Source organism: Trachemys scripta, chromosome 5, assembly GCF_013100865.1.
Source record: "Trachemys scripta elegans isolate TJP31775 chromosome 5, CAS_Tse_1.0, whole genome shotgun sequence".
In the NCBI taxonomy this organism is placed as follows: Eukaryota; Metazoa; Chordata; order Testudines; family Emydidae; genus Trachemys; species Trachemys scripta.
The window spans coordinates 86,938,909-86,955,056 of record NC_048302.1 but is presented as its reverse complement, the minus strand read 5'-3'; the positions used below and the strand labels follow the sequence as shown (position 1 = coordinate 86,955,056).

General features: G+C 41.9%; 1 protein-coding gene across 1 annotated transcript in view; it reads right to left on the bottom strand.

Annotated features, from left to right (window-relative positions):
• Nucleotides 1-364: 364 nt before the first annotated feature.
• DLC1 (DLC1 Rho GTPase activating protein) overlaps nt 365-16,148 on the bottom strand; it is a 156,324-nt gene continuing 140,540 nt past the window's right edge. The window contains exons 6-14 of the mRNA XM_034770865.1: nt 14,674-14,850; nt 12,506-12,665; nt 12,054-12,252; nt 8,127-8,340; nt 6,629-6,743; nt 4,001-4,219; nt 3,016-3,233; nt 2,631-2,804; nt 365-1,966 (exon numbers count right to left, since the gene is read on the bottom strand). Coding sequence (XP_034626756.1) covers nt 1,861-1,966; nt 2,631-2,804; nt 3,016-3,233; nt 4,001-4,219; nt 6,629-6,743; nt 8,127-8,340; nt 12,054-12,252; nt 12,506-12,665; nt 14,674-14,850 — 1,582 coding nt within the window. The 3' untranslated portion in view covers nt 365-1,860. The remainder of the gene's footprint in view (nt 1,967-2,630; nt 2,805-3,015; nt 3,234-4,000; nt 4,220-6,628; nt 6,744-8,126; nt 8,341-12,053; nt 12,253-12,505; nt 12,666-14,673; nt 14,851-16,148) is intronic.

Sequence of the window (16,148 nt, the reverse complement as noted above, 5' to 3'; positions counted from 1 at the left end):
GAACTTCTGAGTAGGAGTTGAATGGAGGACGCTTTATGACGATGATTCTGTGAGGTCCAGAGCAATTTTGAAATACATGTGAGTTAAGAACACTCCAGCATCTCTCAGGATCAGACTTAGTATGAAATGCAGATTATGGGCAGGAATTTAGGAAGAACTATATGCAAAAAGATGTGAAGACACTAGATTTCCCCCCCCCAGTTTTAAACATTTAATAGTGCACTTATTGATTATACTCTGTACAGACATATACCAAGTTATAAACTTTTTCCTCTTGTGTTCTCTCTTAGACCTTAATCATGTAAAGCATATTTACAATAGAAGGAAAAAAAATACTTGAGGTACAAACACTCAAAAGCATATCTGAGGTATAAATACAAGTATATTTTAAATAATTATCTTTATCATGCTTTACTTATGTTTGACAGTACACTGTGGGCAAGTATACATATTTACGATAGACTGGTATGTACACCATATGATTTTACAAATTCAAAGAGTTTCAAATTGAATATAGAAGGGCTCCTTATTCATGAGAAAACTAATACATTTGCCATTAAAAAAAATAAAACTAATACTGACAATGGTAACAAAAAGTTTCAGCCACCTTGCAACTCATTCATACCCTCAGTCACAAAATACATTTTTCACATAATACTGCATCTCTAAATCAAATCCGTACTTTATAGTAAAACCTGCATAAAGACCACCTTTTCCAGAGGACCTCTTGGTTTCCTACTTCCATAACATGATTGTCAGTGAGAAATATCCAAAGGGTTTTTAAAAAATTAAATGGCTCACATTGAAGCTCTCAAAGCTTCATGTTAATGTGCAGCTTTCAGAAAGGCAGGTAAAAGAGAAAAATCCATATGAATCTTTCTAGTCAACTTACTCTGTCTGCTGCCTTAGGCGTCCTGCCATCAGGATTCCTATGTCTACATTTTCTTCTTAAAAACCATTAGGATATAGCGAAACATACTATGACCATGTACAATTATTACAACACATCCAGGAGTAAATGCAACAAATATTCATTTTTAGGCAATAAAACAATTTGACATTACTGGCTTTTTTGGCCACTAGAGAAGAATTTCAACACTACTTCAATCTACATAGTTTACAAGTGTATTCTGTATTGCAGTAAATTTGCTAATCACTCCTAAAAAGATCATGTGGGTATGAAACAGACAGAGCAAGTCTACTATAACAATTGCTTACAGGTTAACAATGTTAATAACACAAAACAGGCAAGAATGAAGGATTGCTGCTGCTGGTCCATTGGGTAGTCAGAGATTCCAGGTTGAACTGTATCCAATACATTAAAATCCATTCTGTGGATCCATATCAGTGTACCAGACACCATGCTTCTAGCTATTCCTTTCAACAATTACACTCATTCACACTTATCTCTGTGCAAACCTTTCTTTGCTTCTCTCCGTGAGAGCACATTGAAGAGTACCAGCTATTCCAGTGGATACACCAGTCCCTCAACACATTACAAATAAAATGACAGGTATGTACATAAAGCTAATATCACATGGGAATGAAGTATCTTTACCCCATTCCATAATATATTTGTATTAAGAGTTTTGCTTCTCAGAAGCAACTCAAACCATCTAGTAATAGTACAATATACAGTTTTGATTTTTTTTTGTTTTGCACACAGTCAGCCTATATATTCCAGTCAAGGTCTATACTACAGACCTTACACAGACAGGAAGCAGCTTTAAAATGTATGGGATGGTCACAGTCCAATTAAATATATTAGTCTTCCAAGACACCAATTGCATGTCATCCATTCGACAGTCTTCAGTTGCTAGGAATGTGTACATTGATGATGGGTTTAATGCGTAGTTGTAGTCACCTGGATTTTACTTCTTTATTACTGAAAGAGTCTCTGATTTTAGCAACTTCAGATGCACATAGGTGTCCAAAAGACTTAGTGTACCATTCTGGCATGTGGCCCCTGTAACATAGAGGGAAACAAAGTAAATGAAAAGTTCTATCAGCAATACTGGTCCTTACTCAACGAAAGTATATCAAAGGTGCTCAAATGAACATCTACTTGGCTACACTACTGGTTATTCCAAAAACCCTGGTTGAACAGAATTCTGAGAAACACCTTTTCTCTGGAGAGGTTGGTTATTAGTTTTTATGTTGTACAACATCCAAATCAAACGCGCACAGATTTACCAGAGCAAAGAAAAGTAAGATTTCATCAGAACTTGGGCTCTGTCACTAATGTAAGAAGTGTGTGAATACAACTATTCTCTTTCAAATATTCATGCCTACCAGAAGTGAAGGGGAACAAAAACAACTAACTACACAAAGAACAGAACCACCAAAACATGTACCTGGCTTACTGAATAACTGTGTGAGATTCCACCCACAGGTTGTCGCCCTAGCATGCTTCCTGGAAGAGGAGCCGAGGGGAAGTGGCAAGCAGGAGGGGGCCTTGGGCAAAGCGTGGGTGGGGCCATGCGGGGCTGTTTGGGGAGGCATAGCCTTCCTCAGCCTATGATAGAAGCTGCCTATGAGTACAAATGCTGCATAATCAACCCTGAACGAAACCCCTCCAGAGGAACTGCCGCCACCAACAAAATTTGGTGGGATAAAGCAGGAGACTGTACCTTAAATCAATTCTGCACATGTAGGTGAGTTTGGATTTTCCTGACCCGCAGGGTTCAATCAGATACCTGGACAAAAGCACATTAACTCTAACACCAACCACTGGAGCACGGTCATGATCCACCGAGGAGGCTAACAGCACACAAGCTCCTTTGGATAAATTTGTCCTCCATGTTCTATTAAAAACAAACACGAAATAATTGCCTTACATTACTGTAAGAAAAGGGACAAGTTTCTACTAGCCTTAGAAAAAGTGCTAGAATTTGCATAAATAGGCAGGTGTCTACAAACTCTCCCTTCTTCTGAAATAGTGTAAACCAGATTTTTTTTCTTAAGTTTTGATAGTTCTCTGTTTGAAGCCTAGTGCTGCAGTATGTGAAAGCTCACCTTAAAATCACAGAGTCTCTGGCTGGGTGTGGTGCCATGCTGTTCTGGACATACTGGTATACATCTGTCTGACTGTCCAAAGTTTCAATTACTTTAGAATCCAGGAGATCTTCATCCCAAAGATGCTGCTCTTTAAGTAAACGGTTTAAAACCTCTTCAGGCACAGCAGGGACTTCAATGGTGGCTTTCCACAGCCGGAGCGGGGGTCCTTCACACACCTGGGACATCAGCAAAGACTTGTCAGTACTATTACAATTTACACTTTTCCTTCTTAATTTCTTAGTGTTGAAAAACATACTATAAAGGGATCAAAACATCATGTCTTATTAGTCTTGTCATAAGAAAGAAAACCTCATGCATGAGAATAAGCTGCATAGCCCAATGGAACTGATGTACAAACTTCTAAGTTACCGTCTAAAGGTAGTGATCATAACTTCAAAGCGTGGTTCTAAACTGAAAAGGGAAACTGAGAACCACACCCTGTGGTGCCATCTTTATTGCCTCTCAATTACTTCTAGCTACCAGCTCTGCAAACTTGATACAAGAGGCAAGAAAGCTGCTTTTCTTACCCACCATTACCAGTAATAAAGGTTCTTGCAGGCCAAACAATACCTCCAGTTACATCTCTGCAAGTTTGTTGGCTACAGGTTTGCACAGGGGTAACTGATCCTGTCAATGGAGTTCAGTAAATATTTTGATGATTATGATGCACAAGGAAGTACAGGAGGCAGTGAGCTGCCTTCTAGATATGCTGGCTCTGTGGAATGAACAGGAATAAACTTACTTTTGTCCCTAAAAGCAGCAGATCCACTAGGGTGTGTGGGTTCCCCCCACATAATCACTTTTCAGAATACAGATGCACTTTGCCAATTGTTTTCTTTTCTGCTATACCCTCATCTATTAAAAGGTCTATTCTGTACCAGACTAAACCACAGAAAACAGCCAGCTAAACAGGAGTTGTGAACTTGGGACTCCACTGATGTACCTTCTTGTAGGCCAGCTCTGCTTGTTCTGATGTGGAATAACTGACCCAGCCTTTGAACTTGTCCTTCATCTCTTTAAGCAGGTCATCCATGCAGTCCTGAAGGTAGCAATGATAGTCTGAAGGCTCCGTACTGCTGATTCGCCCAAGTTCCTCCAGGCTTAAAGGCCTCAGGTCTTGCTCTGTGTAAGAATTCCGACATCTACTCATTTCTTCGGGAATCTGGGAATTGCAGAAAGAGAATCATCATCCTAGAACCATTTCTTCATATTCTGAAGGACTCAGTATGGTCAAAGCTAACAGTTCAAAAATTCATAAACTACAGTCATCTGAACTCAGAATGCCTCCCACTACAGACATACCGGATGACAATTAACACAGAGGATGAATTTAGAGATTGATAGCAGTGTATAAATGAAAGAACAAAGACAAGAAAGACCCTGATGAAGAGGAAAAAAACCACAATTGTTGAAAGAAATATTTGCTACATGCTCCTATTTGCTACATACTCCTGCTAACTGGGATTTAAAAGCTAAATATAGTCACAACCCTGAAGAGAAAAAACAGTGAATGAGAGACATGGAGGAGTGCAGTATATGTATACATATTGCATATACTGTATTGCACACAAACTACATTTAAAATGCTACAGTTGTAAAATCAAGCACTCACATTAAGTGCCAGAATTAAAATTGCTCATGGAACCTTAATTTGATCCCCTTGTGTGCATGCATTATGAGAGTTTAATTTACATGATTTAATTATTTTTACACAGGCCCTCATTCAGGGCACACAATGGACGGTGCTCACTGAAGGAACCACTAAATATTTATTTTCATTGTTCAATGTCTGCCCCATGCCTCATTTATTGCACAGTACTCAAACTGTGTTCTGAACACAGAATTTTTAATTGCCTCACGGGCTTTTCTACGGCAATCACCACTAAAGGATCTGAGCACTTCACAAACATTAATGAATCAATTTCATAACATCCCTATGTGGTGAAGGGGTATTATTATTTCCATTTCACAGATGAGGAAGTGACACGAATATAAATTTTACACTAATTTTGAGTGCCCAATTTGAGAAGCATAGGGCCTAATTTTTCAGAGTACTCAACTTTTTATAACAATTTACATGTTCACAGCACAGTTCCCATTGACTTCAATTTGGAGTTGAGTGCTCAGCTCTTCTGCAAATCAGAGGCCGGGTTCTCAAGTCAGACACCCAACCATGTTCACACCATTCCACATCCCATTGCCCCACCTCCCGGAGCGCCTTCTCCCAACTATTGTGTTCTAGCCCAAGGCTTCTATTTAAACCACACTCATGCTTTGGGATCTGACTCATAATTTTTGAGCCCTGAGGGGTAACAAGCCTTGTGGATAGGGGGACGCAGTAGATTTGGTATATCTTGACATGAGTAAGGCTTTTGATACTGTCTCCCATGACCTTCTCATAAACAAACTAGGGAAATACAACCTAGATGGAGCTACTATAAAGGTGGGTGCATAACTGGTTGGAAAACCATTCCCAGAGAGTAGATATCAGTGGTTCACAGTCAAGCTGGAGGGGGGATAACAAGTAGAGTCCCGCAGAGATCGGATCGAGGTCTGATTCTGTTAAATATCTTCATCAATTATTTAGATAAAGTCACAGAGAGTACACTTGTAAAGTTTGTGGACAATACCAAGCTGGGAGGGGTTGCAAGTGCTTTGGAGGATAGGATTAAAATTCAAAGTGATCTGGAGAAATGGTCTGAAGTAAATGGGAAATTACTGCATAGGAAGGAGTACTGTGGAGTGGGACATGGGGGTCATAGTGGATCACAAGCTAAATATGAGTCAACAATGTAACCCTGTTGTAAAAAAAAAAAAAAAGCAAACATCATTCTGGGATGTATTAGCAGGAGTGTTGTAAGCAAGACACGAGAAATGCTTCTTCCGTTCTACTCCGCGCTGATTAGGCCTCAACTGGAGTATTATATGTCCAGTTCTGGGTGCCACATTTCAAGGAAGATGTGGACAAATTGGAGAGAGTCCAGAGAATAGCAACAAAAATGATTTAAAGATCTAGAAAACATGATCTATGAGGGACCATTGAAAAACAATTGGTTTTGTTTAGTCTGGAGAAGACAGAGGGGACATAACAGTTTTAAAATACATAAAAGGTTGTTATAAGGAGGAGGGAAGTAAATTGTTCTCGTTTAACCTCTGAGGATAGGACAAGAAGCAATGGGCTTAAATTGCGGTAAGGGAGGTTTAGTTGGACATTAGGAAAAACTTCCTGTCAGGGTAACTAAGCACTCGAATAAGTTGCCTAGGGAGGTTGTGGAATCTCCATCACTGGAGATTTTTAAGAGCAGGTTAGACAAATACCTGTCAGCGATGGTCTAGATAATACTTAGTCCTGCCATGAGTGCAGGGGACTGGACTGACCTCTCACGGTGCCTTCCAGTTCTACGATTTTATATGCTTTTTAAAGGTGCTTATCTGTTTGTCTAATAATATAGTCTTTAAACAAACTAAAGGGACTCTTGGCTCTCTATTGAAAACTTGTCTATTTTTCAGAGATCTGTTTTGATCACTGCTGAACTGGTGGTGCTATTTGTTTCACAGATGGCTGTCTCACCTGGAAAAGCTTCTTGCACTCAGCAATCATATGGGCGAGGCCTTGAGTTGCAGCCATGTTTTCATTTAAATCTTTCTGATCAGGTTTGCCCAGACTCTGTTTTCTCTGCATCACCCTATGGAGGAAAAAAATAAACAAGTCAGTATTAGTTAATGGCTTGGTAAGTGTGCAGTTATACTGCTTAATGTCCTGATAGCATAGACCAGAGCTGCTTAGGACAGAAACGTCTGGTGTAATGTTAAATGTTATTAATGTCTTTTCTTGCTACTACAGCTATGCCTGTTCTGTGGCAAGTCTAACCCATTGCAAACTTGTTCATAGTTGTAAATAGCCACACTGGCTGCCTAGCTGACCATCATGACCAATTCCAGTAAAGAGAATGGAGTGTTCCTAATGGGAAAACTAAGACTCCACCTAGAGTAAAGAGCTGCGGGGATGTGGCTGACATGGCCTCAAAGGCTGGTTACCAGTCATAGTTCAATGTCTTGGGGAAAAAAAGTTTAAATAGCACTTACCACCCACTCCCAACTCAGGGCTCTGAATTCCACTGAGTGGCAGGGCCCATAAATGTTAGGCTCAGCATTGCAGCACCTAACTCCCCCATGTGATTCTAGTCCCTGGTAATCTATTTGGTGTCTTTTTCATCCCTAGGGCAAAGCCTTTTCTTTCAATTAGCCCCCTGATAAGCAGAAATAGGAATAAACACCTGTCTGTAAATACTTTGGTTCCCTGCTCTGGTGAATACCAGCGTTAGTGTGTGTTTATGTATAAAGTGAATGAGGAAGCAGCACTAATTGGACTACTCCATTCTGATTATCGGTAAACTGTGTTGCTCTCCAGTGAAAGAGGGTAAATCTATTGTTCCTCAGACCTGGTTACTTTCTTATCTGACCACCTCTTTCATTTTTCTACCAACCTGTTTGCAATGGAATGTCCCAATGAACTTCATAACACCCACCCCTTCTTTAGCTTGACCTAAACTCTGGGAATTTAAAGTTTAATTACCTAATTTGACACAGAATAGTGGCACAACTGAACTAGGTGAATTACCCCTGCAAGACATATGCAGTAAGGAGGCTAAAACATGCCTTCTTAATCCTCAGTGATACCTAGTGGTGTTATTTTAATACTGTTGTACAACTGCAGGAGAAAAAGTTAGAGGAGTTCACATTATGCTACATGTGCAACCATTGTGGGGTGGACATTGCATTTCCTTGGCCACTTTTGAAGTCTCTAAAGGTTAGTTTTGCTTTATAAATACCTACAGCAATACAGAGTGGGATCAAATATACATTTTGTACCTAACATATCTTCTAAAGCTTCCAATGTAATCAAAGGTGGGGGGGGGGGGAGGGGAAGATAATTCACTTACTACAAAGCAAGTTCAAGATGGTAGCTGTAATAGGGGAATCCCAGTACTTGCTAAATGATATAAAGGGGTAGTATCACAGGAATGGTAGTACTGAACTATATTCTCCTGCATTCTTTGGAGACATACCTTGGAGAAGAATTCTCTCTCTTGAGAGTATTTAAGTGGAAGAGGGAAGGTGCTAAACACACAGCAAGGTTTGTTGGTGTCATCTGGTTTTCCTTCACTGCAGCGGTGACATCACTCAGGAAATAAAGAAGAATCTGTAGGACCTCCCTGTTCTCATCGGGTAGAAGCATAACAGCAGCCTTGATAGCCTGGAGCCGCTGATCCTTTGGCACATCTGCATAACATTAGTAATATTCTCATCAGCTCACTGATTTTCCACACACACAAGCATGAATACATCCCAATCCAAAACTCCAGCTTCAAATATTTTACTCAAGTTTGCAAGGATTTCCTCCAGGATGCATATCAGTCACAGGCAACACACAAAGGAATTTTTTTTTTTTTTATTGCCACCAACTTACCTACCCTCAGTTATTTCCTGCCTCAAGAGAAACTCAATAGTATAAAAGTTGTGCCTGTATCAGTTTGTAATAGAATTTAATTTCAAGCACTACATCCTCTTGCACCCCTGCTAAAAGAGCTGTTAACTGCAGAAGTATGACTGATGACCATGGGCACTGTCGAACATGGAAACAAAGTTCAGCTAACAGATGCCAGCAAAAATTCTTCAGCTCTCAATAAGTTCACAAGGGAAATACATTTAACAATCAGTGAAGCAATAAAATAAAATAAATAAATGGGTACTAAACCTTTTCAACACTGATGCCATAAAATACCAGAAAGTGCTTCACCAAACACACAGAGGCCTGTTTTATTGAGTAGATCTTTCAAAGTCACATGGTGGAAAAAGAAAGTCACTGACATGCAGCCCCATACCATTACACGGCTCCGTGGTTACTGACAACAAACACCTTGGGCAGGAAATTTTGACTCGTGTTTTTATAAAAACTGGAAGTCTGGAAAAAAAATAAAATGAAATAACCCAGGCCAGCTCTGCTTCTCAAGGTGAGTACCAGTGAACCACCTCCAAAAAGGCAACTTGAGGGGCTGAATCATGTGGCGTTTCTACTATCATTAGCACTGCAAAACTTTGATGACATGCTCAAGAGAAACTTGGCGGTATGTCTCATCTGTAATTCTCTCATTACTAACAGACCATCTATTTCGTATCACTTTGAGCTTAAGCTAAACTGTAGGGTTTTTTTAAACTGACGTAGGTGGTGATGTTAAAATATTTTAAAGAGTACACTAAAATATCTTACATATGATATACTGCCTTCCACCCTCAATAAGCTCAAGGCATTTTGCAAGTGGTGCACAGGCACAATCAGATACAATATGCTAAGCATAATACCAAGGGGAGGGGAAATTCTGGCCATACACATGGAAGAAAAATTTACAACAACTTCCAAAGGATTTTGCTGTCTATGGACAGCAGATCAAAACTTCTGGCCTAGCTCATCCCCCTTTTATGGGCAGAGCAGCTGCAACCCCTGCAGATCAATCCCAGGGGACGGAGACGCAGAATGGGGAGTGCAGTTTTTGTAGCACTGTATTAAACTTCCCCTGGCACCAGCCACTAGAAAGTATTTCTCTGCAGGGTTGGTGTCCAGGGTGGCAGGACAGCCATCATTACTCTCCACCCCTATCCCACATCATATCAGTTGGTGCTAATTGAGTTGGCATTAGCACATCTCCTTCAGTCCTGTACAATTCCCATGGGGAGTTTTGGGGGAAGGCGGTGTGTGATGTAAGGCATTCAGATATGGTGGGCAGTAATGACGAGGGCAGTAATGAAACCTAGATGGATAGCATGAGGAGTCCTTCATAGCACAGCTCTATTGGAGCTACCCTACCATGGAGCCTAGGAGGACACCAAGGACCACAGAGGCAGAATGAAATTACAGCGTCCATATATGCATCAACCTGGCCTCCCGAAGAGGTCAGAGGATTGAAATGTTATGACAGCTGACTCCCACCCATTTCAAAAGAACGGTTAGGTATTCTCATCCTAACAGCTCAACGCAGAGGAAAATTGGGAATTGCGGTGTGATCTGATCATCTATTGTGTAGTCACCGAAAGGCCCCCTACACAATGCTTCCAATCTGTACAGAACTCAATTTATCAAGCTGAAATGAAGGGAAATCACCCTACAGGGAGATTAGTTGTTTCTTTCCAGATAATTAGACTACACAGTATGCTAAAACAAGGGATTTTGGAAATAATTCCAACCATGCTATGTATAGAGTGCCCATCAGCACACTAGCTGGGCGGGGGGAATCAGCAAAGGGAATTCAGTGTTGCAACGCTGAGCACCATGGCACCTCACTTTTAGGCACTGGGGGGGGGGGGGGGGGGGGGATTTGGGGAGGTGTGGGGAGAGAATCACAGGAACAACTCTGCAATCTACGAAGCCGAGTTAGGCACCTAGGCTCCCTCTACAATGAATAGGGGAAGATAAGCAACAACTAAGAATTCAATCCACAAAGAGTCAGCATGCCAGCCACCAGAGCTAGCTAATAGGATATGCCAATGAGAGATGTGTGCTAAGCCCTGTCCCTTTCTTGGAGATAGGCACCTAACTCTGCTTACTGATCCATGAACAGGAATCGTCCGCCTATAGTCAGATTGCTGAGGTGCCCAAGATATTTCTTACTAAATGAGTTAGGTACCTGCCTTGTGCTATGCAGAATGGCTGCTGGTGGCGTTGGCATCAGCAGCACCACCCACCTTTTGACTTCTACCTGGTGGTTAGAGGACTTGCCTAGGATGTGGGAGACCCAGAACCAATTCCTTCCTCTGCCAGAGGGGGAGAAAGGATTTGGACGGTGGTCTCCCACCTCTCGGGACAGAGCTCTAACCGCTGAGCTCTGGGATAGTCTTATGTGGGGCTCCTGCAATCTCTCCTGCTGAAGCTGTTCCACTGTGGAGAAATAACAAAAAAGTGATTGGAACTGGGAGACTGGACGGGAGTCCCCCACATTTCTAGCCAAAAGACTGTTCCACTGCGGATAAATTAAATAGCCATTGGGTTAGAGAGAGTGAAAATGACTCTCTAGGCCACTGATATAGGGCACCCACCTTGAGCTTAACCCTCCTTGAAACGGGACTGGATCAAAGTGCATTAAGTAACTGTAACTGCACATCAGCAGGGTCTACACGGACAGTTTGTCTGTGGCAGGCCCGTGTGGGGTAGAGTCACACCCCAGCATGCCATGAAACAGTTGTTTGTGTAGACAAGCCCCTAGGCGCCAAGGGAGTTTAGGTGCCAAGAGGGTTTGGCAGGAATTTTATGGATTGCAGTGGAGCCAACACTGGGACTCAGGTGCCTAAGTACCATTGTGGATCACACCCTAGTCCCCGGTAGTAGAAATGATAAAATGGCAGCTGTAAGATTAAAAATGTTTTAATAAGTTTATGAGTGCTGCTATTGGGCATAAAATGACACAAGATTAAGGACTGTCACAAGTTTGGGCAATCCTGTTGTAAAAGGACATAGTAATTTCTGAAGCAAATTTGCAATTTGTCAGAAATCAAAGCTCTCTAACCTTGTATCTGCAACCTCCCCCCCATCCCTCTGCAAATGAGACATGAACTTTATTTTAAATCTCAATCAAAAGCATGCCCGGAGAAGACAGAGAATTCCAATTCAAAGAGGCAGAGGGTTTATATCGGTTCCAAGCATTCAGAAACAGATGAAACTGGGAAAATTTGCCATCTATATCACTATATAACTAGAGAACCAAAAAACAGTTTCACAAGAGGCAGGATGACAAATAATGGATACTTCAAAAAGAAGGTAAAGTATACGATGGTATCAAATGGCATTGTTTCCAAATTTCCTAGCAGCCAACACATGTGGTGCCCAGATGAGGGATATATTTGGCAGTTCAGCCTTGTAAATTAGACATTGTAGGAGTGCATATTTGGGAATATTTCTCCGAAACCAGGGCCCAATTTCCCACCCAGGGAATCTCAGGACTTACATTGGTAGATCTGTAAGAATGTCTCAGAGAGTTTGTTGGTCATGAGCGGCTCAGGTAGATCACGAAAATACTGCTTTAGCATGTCTGCCACATCGTAAGCAGACTGGCCTTCATAGTTAACGCTGTCTGTTGAGCTCTCATTCATTTGGCGCAAAGCCTGGATTCTTGACTTGACTCCAGATTTCCTGAACAGTCCAACCTACATGTGTTTGCATATTTAAAAAAAAAAACAAAAAAACAAACCAAAACAAAAACAAAAAAACCACAGATATTAAATCCACCAAGAAGGTGCCAAATCCTACAGTCCTACCCACTGACTTCAGTGGGAATTGTGCTTGAATATGGCTAGAGTAAAAAAAAAATAAGGGCTTGAAGATTTGGCTCAAGAACAATAAATAATCAAGTGCTGGGATGGTGACAGCGTAGTAGAATGGTAGTGAAGTGAAACTAACCTGATCCAAACAGTGGTTGCGGAGGTACCGCATGGCTTGCTGAATGCTCTGTGGGAGAGGCTGCCCTGTACGCTGGACATTAATTGGCAGGGGAACTCCAAACACATTCCGGTCTTTATAATCTGGGACCTTAATCCTTTTCATAAACTTTGGTACAGCCCTGTTTAAGCAGAGAGAAGGAGAAGGAGACAGCATAGCTGTTAGCACAGCACACACAGCATTCTCACTACACTCCCCCCCTCCCCACCCCATCTTCTAGATTCCAGTAGCTGTAACATGCTAAAAAATAAGTGAAATTGAAAGACTTTAATAGAGTGAATACTATGTGAAAGGCTTAGTTGTAGCACTGAAAACATAAAATATTTAATTTTTTTCCACGGAGGAAGGTGGGGGTAGGAAATGGAGCATCTCTATGATGCTTAATGTTAGGAGGGGCTATATGTTGATTACAACCATTAATATGGGGTGCTAGTCTATCAATACTGGTACAACAAATGCTATGGGGTAGAACAGGAGCCAGGATGAACTATAGTAGAGTCAAAATAAATCCCGTGGCCAACAACCCTTTATAATGTAGCTTCTTTAGGTCTCTCAAGAAAGATGGGCATGTGAACAATAACCTTTTTGTATGTCAACCACTTAGTCTATAAAGCTCTCAAGCCAGGCCGACTGCCCACCCGTATGTGTAACAGCAGGAAGCTGATGTAATACATTTGAGTTTGTCAGCTAAAAATTTCAGTTCTTCAAATGACCCCTTTGAGGGGACACCCTCCCCCCTTGCCAGGCCCCTAGTTTCAATGAAACACCTTTCCATTTGCTTTTGACTCAGAGGAAAAATTTACCAGAGCTCAAAAGAATTATTTACTCTTGGATTCTCAAGAGTGTTTTCTCAAGTAAAAAAAAAAAATCCTTTAGCATTTGAAAGTGTTGAGATCATCTCGCTAATGAAAGAGAAAGTTAATGTAGGATACAAAACTTCGGAGGACACAAAACAGGGAGACTCTTAACTTCTGCATGTATAGTTGATTATACAAACAATGTATTATGCTTTTGGGGGCTAATCTGTTCTACAAAAAATAAAAAGAATCAAACTGTATTACACTATAGTTAAACATGCGGCACTATTGATATGTGTGTGAATAATACTCGCTTTGTCATAAAACACGCCAGCAGAATGTGAAAGAACACATTACGATCCCCACTGAGAATCTGAAGCATGCAGGGATAACCGGTCAATACTTATTTCTGTCTTTCAGAACAAACAACTTCTGTATTTAGCATGGCTCACATAATAACAGCCTTTGAACAGGAACTACTTTGATGTTGGAGTAAATACTCAGAGTCCTGGAGAAGGGAGGAGGCCATAAGAACGAAGGGGGAACCCCCCCCCCAACTATATTGTACTTTTTGCTGCTTTAGGGTTACATATACTGTGCAATACAGATATGGCAATAACAGGTTTTCTATTTCACTAATCTGACAAAAGATATTGACTGGGTAACGAAAAGCTGAAGTGGCTACAGGAAAACTCAGCTGTTTTTCCAAACTTGCTGAATTTTTTCATTTTGTTTTTATAATAACTTAACTGGATTTGGGTTTTTCTTTTAACAACAAAATGTATTCAGCATAAAAAAGTTAACGGTCAGATAGTGACACACTAGAAGTGAGGGAAACTTACTCAACTGAAGTGCCCTGGCATTAAATAAATAATATTAAGAATATCAATGAAGGATAAAGGCAGGAGACGTTGACGACAGTTTTCTGGTATCTTAAGATGTGCTGAAGTAGGTCTCCTTAAGTGCAAATTGGTTTAATACACGATTACACCTTTGTGCTATGGATTCTAGCTGGACTTTTCCCAACACAGCCAGCTGGTCTGTGCTTCATGAGCATCTGTATTGAAATGCATTCCCATGTCCCTCCCGTTAATTGCAGCCACCCTCAGTGGCTCCCTCTTAATGAGCATCTGACACCCAATGACATTAAAACAATGTGAAGGGTTAATGGGTTTAGTATTGTCCTCTGAGGCTGGAGCCCCCCAGGAGGGTGGCAGAATGAGTGTTAATTAGATGCAAGTAAACAGAAACAGGGAAGATAGTTGGGGATTAGTGACTGTTTTCTATATTCATTCATGACTGGCAAATCCCTAGGGTTTGAATGGTCCTTACCAGCTGAAGCCATGCTTATTGGAAGGCGTGTATTTCTCCAGGAGGGCAGTTAACTTCAAAAGAGAGTATTTCTGCAGTAGGTTCATCTGTGCCACGGACTGGCTATTAATCTGTAATGACACAGAGCTCAAGCTGGGCCCGTGGGAGCTCTGAAAGCTGTGCCATCTCAGTCTGTGCCTGCAGGAAAGGAGGGGAAAATAAAAGACAATTTATTGAAGTGTCTTTGGAAGACACATGTAGAAACCACAATAAAAGGATTCTCTCTAATGATGTGGAGGGCATTCGTTCTAATGAGTGTTGTTTAAGAACATGCCATTCAGCAGAACATTCCATTCCATACTGAGATTTCTATGACTACATCTGGAAATTTTGCCTTTATCTACTACATATCAGAAACTTCTAACTCCTGATATGTAGCAGATAAGGCAAAATTTCTAGGTGTTAATGTGGGAGCAAACAACCTGGACTGGCGGCTCTGATAGCACTAACTACCTCGTAGTAATTTGCACAATATGGTACAAAGGGGCACTATATGCTGTTGGAAGTACCGTATTTTGAACAAGTTGTAAAATGAAGGCTTTGACCACATAGCCGTGGTCTCTTTTGTGATGCTGTTTTGGAAAGAGCAGGGATACCACCACCAGTATCCTGTCTTATTTCAAATTTGGGTAATTACATTCTGCATTCCCCACACATCCCAGTTTCAGTTTGACAAGTTAGTCCTCACCCACCCCCAAAAACTATTTTAATGTTGCTGGTGAAGATGACTCTCACACTGCACTGCAGAAAGAGTTGCATTTCGGTGGTGGACACATTTTGAATAAACAAATACACTGTTTTAAAGTGGCTTGGTTGGAAACCATTCTGGATTAAAGGCGCTATAAAAATATTATCCTCACCCTTAATTTCTGAAACTGATACGTAAAAGTCACATATTTGCTTTAATCACCACAGCTACTTCTATGCTAAGGCTTTAATTGGGTCTAGTGCAGGGGAGGGCAAACTATGGCCCGCGGGCCAGATCCGGCCCATCAGGGCTTTCAATCCGGCCTGCAGGATTGCCAGCCCTGTGGTGCAGTAGGGCTAAGGCAGGGTCCCTGCCTGCCCTGGCCCTGTGCTGCTCCCAGAAGTGGCCAGCACCACGGCCCCCCTCTGGGAGGTGGGACAGAGGGCTCCGTGCACTGCCCTCTGCAGGCACCACCCCCTGCAGCTTCCATTGGCTGGGAATGGGGAACCGCAGCCAATGGGAGCTTTGGGGATGGTACCCACAGGCAAGGGCAGCGTGCGGCAGAGCCATGTGCCCTACCCCACCCCAAGGAGCCACTGCCGGACATGCTGGCCACTTCCGGGAGTGGCCTGGACCCAGGGCAGGCAGGGAGCCTGCCTTAGCCCTGGTGTGCGCCACTTCCACCCCAGAGCTGCTCGAGGTAAGTGGCGCTGGGCCAGAGCCCGCACCCCAACCCCCTGCCTTAAGC